The sequence below is a fragment of the Fonticula alba genome, assembly GCF_000388065.1.
Source record: "Fonticula alba strain ATCC 38817 unplaced genomic scaffold supercont2.5, whole genome shotgun sequence".
In the NCBI taxonomy this organism is placed as follows: Eukaryota; order Rotosphaerida; family Fonticulaceae; genus Fonticula; species Fonticula alba.
In genome coordinates this window covers 1,137,543-1,144,866 of record NW_009242975.1, presented here as the reverse complement: position 1 = coordinate 1,144,866, position 7,324 = coordinate 1,137,543, and the positions used below count along the sequence as shown (strand labels likewise).

The 7,324-nt window shown below is 63.7% G+C and overlaps 2 protein-coding genes across 2 annotated transcripts in view; one reads left to right on the top strand and one right to left on the bottom strand.

The window, feature by feature from the left end:
- The first annotated feature begins 1 nt into the window (after position 1).
- H696_03441 (hypothetical protein) lies at positions 2–2,729 on the top strand. Its single transcript, XM_009497307.1, has 6 exons — positions 2–394; positions 513–1,045; positions 1,190–1,456; positions 1,621–1,729; positions 2,091–2,253; positions 2,351–2,729. The coding sequence occupies exons 1-6, from the start codon at positions 60–62 to the stop codon at positions 2,573–2,575; spliced, it is 1,632 nt and encodes a 543-aa protein (XP_009495582.1). The 5' UTR covers positions 2–59; the 3' UTR covers positions 2,576–2,729.
- A 134-nt stretch (positions 2,730–2,863) lies between these two features.
- Positions 2,864–7,324, bottom strand: part of H696_03440 (hypothetical protein) — a 7,451-nt gene continuing 2,990 nt past the window's right edge. The window contains exons 5-12 of the mRNA XM_009497306.1: positions 6,961–7,231; positions 6,578–6,744; positions 5,421–6,431; positions 4,131–5,195; positions 3,749–3,976; positions 3,450–3,579; positions 3,174–3,292; positions 2,864–3,012 (exon numbers count right to left, since the gene is read on the bottom strand). Of these exons, the coding sequence (XP_009495581.1) occupies positions 3,183–3,292; positions 3,450–3,579; positions 3,749–3,976; positions 4,131–5,195; positions 5,421–6,431; positions 6,578–6,744; positions 6,961–7,231 (2,982 nt within the window). The 3' untranslated portion in view covers positions 2,864–3,012; positions 3,174–3,182. The remainder of the gene's footprint in view (positions 3,013–3,173; positions 3,293–3,449; positions 3,580–3,748; positions 3,977–4,130; positions 5,196–5,420; positions 6,432–6,577; positions 6,745–6,960; positions 7,232–7,324) is intronic.

Here is a 7,324-nt window from a genome sequence, read left to right as displayed (position 1 = left end):
CCATCCGCGCCCCTCCCCTGCCCTTTCCCCTGCACCCCCCCCCAGATGTCCGGACTGCCATGAGTTCCGTCGCGCAGCGTGTCTACTCGCGGTTCGCCCACCTTCCCCGGCGGGTGCCTTTGCGGCTGATCTCGCAGGTGGGCCAGCCAGTTGGCCCAATTCCGGCGAACCCCCTCAGCCAGGCCCCCGACCCGTTGACCTTCGACTCGGCGGCCGCCACGGCCGCCGGCCAGGAGGCCAGCGTGCAGCCCGGGCCCGCCAGCCTCGCCACACCCCTGAACCTGACCGGCTGTGGTATGAACTTGCCATCCGGCGCACGCCTCGAGGGCGGCCCCATTTGCTCCGAGCACATTGATGACGTCAATGGGCAGATCCTTTCGCGGTCGGTCTCCAAGTGCGTACCGCCCCCACGCCTCCGGCACCCTCGCGCCCTTGGCTGGTCTGTCCGACTTACCCTTCCGCTCGGCCCCTCCCCCCCCTCCCCCGCTCCTGGTGCTGCCTCCGCCACACAGCCTTTTCTCCCTCAAGTGGTCGACCCCGCCGCGGAATATCCTCCTCATCGCCAAGAAGGGGGATATTTCCGTCACGCGGGCCTTCTCACGCATTGTGCGCGATCTGCTGCGCGTGTCGGAGCTGTCCGCCGGAGGCCCGGTCACACACGGCATGTCCCCCTCGTTGAATGTCCGCATCGCCGAGCTGCTGGATCAGTCATCCGGCGTGCCACACCACCCGGCCTCCGGGCTCCTGGGGGCCCTATCTACCAGCCTGCCCGGGGCGGCGGATGATAACCATCCGTTGGCCGCCTCCGGGCCCGGGGCCAGCCCCCGGTTCAACATCATCGTCGAGGATCATATGTTGGAGGAGTATCGTCGCATGCTGACGCCGGCGTCGGCCCTGGCCTCGGCCTGCTATCCGGTGCCGGATGATGACTATGCCGATGTGGGTCACCCGGCCACAGGGTCCCCGCAGCCCGGGACCCCGGGCCAGCAGCCCACCCAGTCGGCCTCGCCCACCCTGCCACCCAATCTCATCGGCTATTCATCCAGTGCGCCTGCCTTCCTCTTGTTTTCTTTCTGTCCCCGCCGCCTGCCTTCCCAGATGCTGGCTCTGCGCCTCCCGCCCGCCCCCCCCCTCTTGTCCGCGTCCAACTCACCCCCCCCCTCTCCCCTCCTTTGCTACGCCTTTACAGTCAACCGCTCGGAGCTGGCGGATGTTGTGGACCTGGTGGTGGCCATCGGCGGCGATGGGACCCTGCTGCATGTGTCCTCTCTTTTCCAGGGCAGCCCAGTCCCGCCGGTTATGGCCCTCAGCATGGGGACCCTGGGCTTCCTGATGCCCTTCCGAGTGGACTCATTTGGGTCGATCCTGCGCCAGGCCCTGGAGGAGCCGGTGGCATTCGTCCCCCGCATGCGACTCCACTGTACCATTGTGGACGCCGATGGCAAGGTGAAGGATGGTGCGCTGCGCGAGATGGCTCTCGTGTGTGATGCCTGTTTCCCTCGAAGCCCTCTCTCTCGCTCTCTCCTGCCCCCCCCCCCCCCGTGTCTAACCCTGTGGATCTTACGTGGCCATCGGCCCTGATCTCCCCCTCTTCTTCTCTCTCTCTCTCCACCTCCCCAGAGTATCATGCTCTCAATGAGACGACCCTCCACCGGGGGAACAACACCTCGCCGGCTTTCATGGACATCATGATCGACGGCAAGTACATGACCGAAACCATCGCCGATGGGTGCGTTCCGCCCGTCTCCGATGCTGCGGCGTCTTCCTGCTGCGCTACTCTGGAGAGCATTATCGAAATGTTTCGACAAGCAATCCGCCCCCCCCCCCCTCTTGTTTCCCATCCATTCACTCACCCGCTCACCCGCTCACCCGCTCTCTGTCTTGCCCCCCTCCCCCCCCCGAGCCCGGGGGAGAACCTCAAACATTGTCTTTTCCCCCAACGAGAATGGGGGACAACGCCAGAAAACCACACACACATGGAAGAGAACAACTCACTTTATATGGGAATAAAAAATGATGGCCTTGTTCTTTCTTGCACTCCTTCCCCCCCCCCCCCCCCCCCCCCCACCCATGGCCACTTACGTGTCCAGGCTGATCATCGCCACACCGACAGGGTCGACGGCCTATTCTCTGTCAGCCGGGGGCCCGGTGGTCCACCCCTCCGTTCGAAGCCTTTTGCTGACGCCGATTTGCCCGCGCAGCTTGTCCTTCCGGCCGGCGGTTTTGCCGCCGGACTGCTCGATCTCCCTCCGGGTGCGTCTCTCCTTTGGGTGCCTCCTGCAACACTGGCCTTGCCCGTGCCAGGCCACATGCTGACCTTTCCTTTTCCTCCCTCGTGTTCCTTCATCAGCTGGCTGCTGGGAGCCGGTCCTCGGCCGAGGTCAGCTTCGACGGGCGGAACAATTTGAAGCTGGACTTCCGGGAGACCCTCCATGTTCGGGCATCGCCCTTCCCCCTGCCGGCGCTGGTTCCACAAAAGCTCAGCCCCAGCGGGGCACCGGTGGCCAACAACACCGACTGGGTGCACGACATCAAGACCCTGCTGAAGTGGAACCAGAAGTGGGGAAGTGGGTAATCTGGCGCACGTGGGCTCTTGTCCCGTCTGCTTCCTCCGGATCTGGCATTCTTCCTGTATCCCCAGGAGGGGGAGGCACATCCGCAAGCAATAGAGCTCCAAAAGACCAAACAAACAAACAAACAAACACACACATACACACGCCCTCGCTCCCTCTTTCTTTGTATCCCTTCATGTTCTCTCCTCGCCTGGCTCCCTGTATATCGCCATAGCATCCCATGCATGTGTATGAGCATGCATATGTGGAGCAGGGACCATGATGGGAGAGAGAGAGAGCATGCAGGACGCTTTGTGGAAGCAATTTCAGCTACATTATTAACACACAAGGGCAACTAACAGCGGGGAAGTCTCACAGGGCGTGTAGGGTCACGCGGGCAGCGCGCGGAGGCGTGCCCGTCCCCCGATGATCGGAGGGGAGTAACATCGCTGAGGTATAACTATACACGGATGGTGGCGGTGGCAGCGGTACGGTGGTGGTGGTGGTGGTGGTCGTTGCCACCATCGGAAGCGCAGACAAGGGTCAGCGTCAGAATCTGAAGCTCCTCGCGGCAAAAAGAGGCATCTCGTTTCCCGGATGACGGGGCGACGGATGACGCACCAAAAATGACTAGAAGCAGGAGTAGCATAGTGGAATGCCACCGCGCTCATACAGCTGCTGATCGATCAGCGTGTTCCCGCAGGAAGTGCAGTTGAAGTGATCGACGTGGAACTTTTTCCCTGCGCACATGGCAGCACAGCAGGCGATCGGGCGCATCATGTGGCGGTCAGCAATCGCAAAGACAGAGGGGAGAAAGGTGCGCATGTGTCGGTGGCGGCGGTGCGGTAGAGAGGAGGCCACAATTGGCACCCGGCCCGCGCCAAGAGCCAGACGCACCAAGTGCCGAGACGGCCTGTCCGTCGGAGATGGGATGCTTGCATGAGAAGCACACATAATGGTCCGCGCACATGTATGTGCTGTCGCCGACCCGGAGATATGCCTTCCCGGAGAGGCAGGAGGCACATTCCTACAGGAGCCGGGAGGAGGAGGGGCAGACCGGGGAAGAGACCGGGAAAGGAAGGAGGAAAGGAAAAAGCGTCAGTCCCATCCGGAAGAGGAGGAGAAAGGAGACAGGGGCACGGAAGGCAAGTGAACCCCGGTGCGTGTGCGTGGATGTTGCAGGCTGTATGGCGCACCTGGCAAGTGAAGCAGCTGGTGTGAAGGTAGGCGCCATCGATGCGAACGAAGTCGCTGGACACCAGCTGCGTGCACACACGGCAAATCATGCCGCGCGACTGCAGGAAGTGGTTGCGGCAATAGGGCATCCGGTGCTCGTCGGCCATGAAGTTCGATGACAGGACCATGCCACAATCCGTGCAGCAGAAGCAGTTCGCGTGCCACTTCTTGCCAAGAGCCTCGACGACCTGAGACACGTGTGTGTGTGTGTGTGTGTGTGTGGAGAGAGAGAGAGGAGGAGTCAGTACAGGTGCCGGCGAGAGGAAGAACAGAGGGCGGGACGCAAAGAGCCACGCGATGCTGCTGAACCCCCCCCCCCCCCCCCCCAAAGAGAGTACGTACATCCGTCGACACAGGGTCGCCACACTTGCCACAGCTGAAGAGCGCCTCGAAGTGCGTCGAGCAGTAGAGCTGCCGGTTGTGGAAGTAGAAGCGGCTGCCGGTGAGCGAGCAGTCACAGTGCGAGCAGGTGAAGTGGTCCGTGTGCCAAACGAAGCCGCCCCAGCTGAGGTACTCCTCCTCCAGCTCGATGTGATAGGCACAGGCAGCACACTGGAGCACCGGCTGCGTGGGGTCGTTGTTGGCGAACACCGGCTGCAGGGAGCTCGACGAAGTGCCAGACGGCTGGTGAGGATGCTGCTGACCGGCGGCCGGCGTGGCGACGAGAGCGCCCCCCGGCGATGCGACCGACCCGATCGAGCCGGTTCCCGAGCCGGAGCCCGACGCCTCGAGCTCCTGCAGCAGGCTGTCCAAATCGTCCACCGGCGAGAGGGGCGTGGCCGCCGTGTGCGGCGAACTGACCGACCCGGTCGGACCGGCGGCCGTCGAGCCGCGGCCGAGCCCGGCCGCCAGGCTGCCCGCATGGCTGGACGCGTGCTGAGTGGCAAGGAGCAGAGCCGCCAAAGCGGGATTGGTGGCGGCCCAGTCCGAGCTGGCCGGGGCCGGGGCCGGGGCCGAGGCCGGGGCCGCGTCCAGCTGATCCAGGAAGTCCACGGGCAGGCCGAACTCGTCGGTGGCCACCGGTGCCGGCGGCGAGCCGACCACCACCTCCTGCATCACCAGCGGCTCGGGCATCGGGCTGACCGACACGGTCAGCGTATTGGCCTGGGCAATGTACGTGGACATCGGCGGCCCGGCATCCGAGTAGGGGGCCACCGGCACCGGCTCCGCGAGATCCGCACGCAGCGGCATGATGAAGGTGGTCACCGTGGAGGCAGAGGGCGTGATCGTGGGCCCGGTGGCGGCTGTCAGGCTGGCCGGCAGGGCCGGCATGACAATCTCTTCCAAGGGGGCCGCCGCAGCCGGGACCGAGGAGGCCACCGGCAGGTCCATGGCCACCACTGGTGTCGGCATCGGCGCCGGGGAGCGGACAATCGTCGGCGTGGACAAAACCCCAGTGAGGACAACCTTTGATCCGGGGGGGGGGGGAGAGAGAGAGAGAGGGAAGGGGGGCAGAGGTAAGAAGGGAGAATGGCTGGCCGGTGGCATGGTGCTAGTTCACCAGAAGGAAGTGTCGAGCAGGGGAGGGGGCAAACCAGGGACCAAAGGAGCAGCAGGAAAAGGGGAAATGTCCGGCCCCACTCGGCAACATGGAGCAGGGCAGGCGCAAAAGAGCCAGCGCGGCACACGCACCGAATCCTCCATGGCAATGGTCTTGTCGGCGGTGAGGAAGTTCGGCTGGGCCACGGCGAACTGGGCACTTGGCGCCGGGATGTATGACTCCTCGGCGGCCAGGAAGACCTCCCTGGCCTTGTGGAAGTCGCCCGGAGTGGTGTCCAGCACCGGGGATTGCGGCTCGGTCGGCGCGCCAGATGGCGAGTCGGCCTGCTTGTCGGTGGCTGGCGATGCCTCGGCATCGGTGGACTCCACGGGCACCGGCGGGGCCGGGTCATCAACCACCGCGTCCGGCAGGGTGGGCAGATCGCCCGACGGAACCTCCTCCTCACAGGCCAGGGCAATGTCTCCCACCAGAGGGGTGGTTGAAACATCACTCGTCGAGGTGAGGCTGGCGGCCAGGACCGGGGTCTCGGCGACGGCATTGGCCACGCCCGCAGCCGCGGCCATGGCCGAGGGCGACCCGATGGGGACCAGGATCGAGGTCCGGTGCTTGGGCGAGCTGCCGGCCGACTGGCTGAAGGCCCACTCAAGCTCATGCGGGTCGTCGGATCGCGGGGTATGGGCACCGGTGCTTAGCGGCGAGGGGACCATCGGCGCCGAGTGCGGCGAGGGAGAGGACGAGGAGACCGACCCCGGGGAAGAGGCCCCCAGAGACCCGGCCGACAGGCGCGACAGGCGCAGGCCGCTGGAGAAGGGGTTCTTGCTGGACAGCTCGGAGGACAGGTTCAGCGAGGTGGAGCTCAACGGGCTGGACATGGAGTAGCGATTGGTCCGGGCCTTGAAGAAGTCCTCGCAAGACCGGTGCTTCTCGCGCAAGTCGTCCAGCATGTCCTGCAGCTCGTCGAACAGCGCATACTCCGAGGGGTCCAGGTGCTGGGAAACCTTCTTGCTTTCGGTTTCCAGATAGGTGAACAGCCGGAAGCACTGGCGCTCATAGTCCGAGTGGTCGGAGAAGAGGGGGTTCGGCACATCCCAAGAGATCATGCGCTTGGGGAGCTTACTGACATGGAACTCCGGAAGGGGGGACTGTGTGTGTGCGTGTGCGTGTGCGTGTGCGTGTGCGTGTGCGTGTGCATAGATGGCACATGGCATATTACTGAGAGTCAGCCTCCGCTTGTTGTGTGCGCGTGTGTATCGACATTCGGGCTGCCGTGGGGTTCTGCCTGACGTACGGAGATCTCATCGAGCAGCTCCTTGATGGAGGGGATGTACTGGTAAATCACATCGTTGATGGGCGTCATGAAGGCCTCCTTGTTGCCGAACTCCACCAGATTGGCCATGCTCTGGATGATTTTGGCAATAAGGGTCAGACCGCGGGCCTGGCGCGGGTCGATGGCCTCTGTTTTGGCGCGGGATGGAGGACCAAAGTAGGAGTGAGTGGATGGCCATGGTGGCGCTGCATGAATGGAAGCTGCCCGGTGCAGGCGGCCGGGAGGGGAGAGGGGAAATATGCGCCAAAGCAGAGGCGGGGCATGGGCCAAGGGAAAAGAGACAGGGGGGGAGGGGGGGAGGAAGGCAGAAAAGGAAGACGCCTCCGGACGAGTGCCTCACGTACCGTCCCACAGTCCGAAGAGCTTCGGGCCCAAGATGGCCGGGCAGAAGAATCGCAGGAAGAAGAACCCCGAAATGGATGTGTACCGGGCCGCCGTGCTGTCTGGGAACCGAGCGATCACCTCAGCCTGGATGAAGCTGAAAATCAAGCTGAAAGCCGGTGGGCAGTGCTTCACCGAGTTGATGATCGCCTTGATGATGATACCCAGGAAGTGCTCGATGTTCTTCCAGTTCTTGTCGATATCCTCGCCCTTGGCAAGACGCATGGGGTCGACCTGCCGGCGGGTGTGTTTTCGTACGTGTGTACGTGTGTACGTGTACGTTATCCAGGAACGTGTGAAAAGGTATACGCGTCAGCACATGCCGGG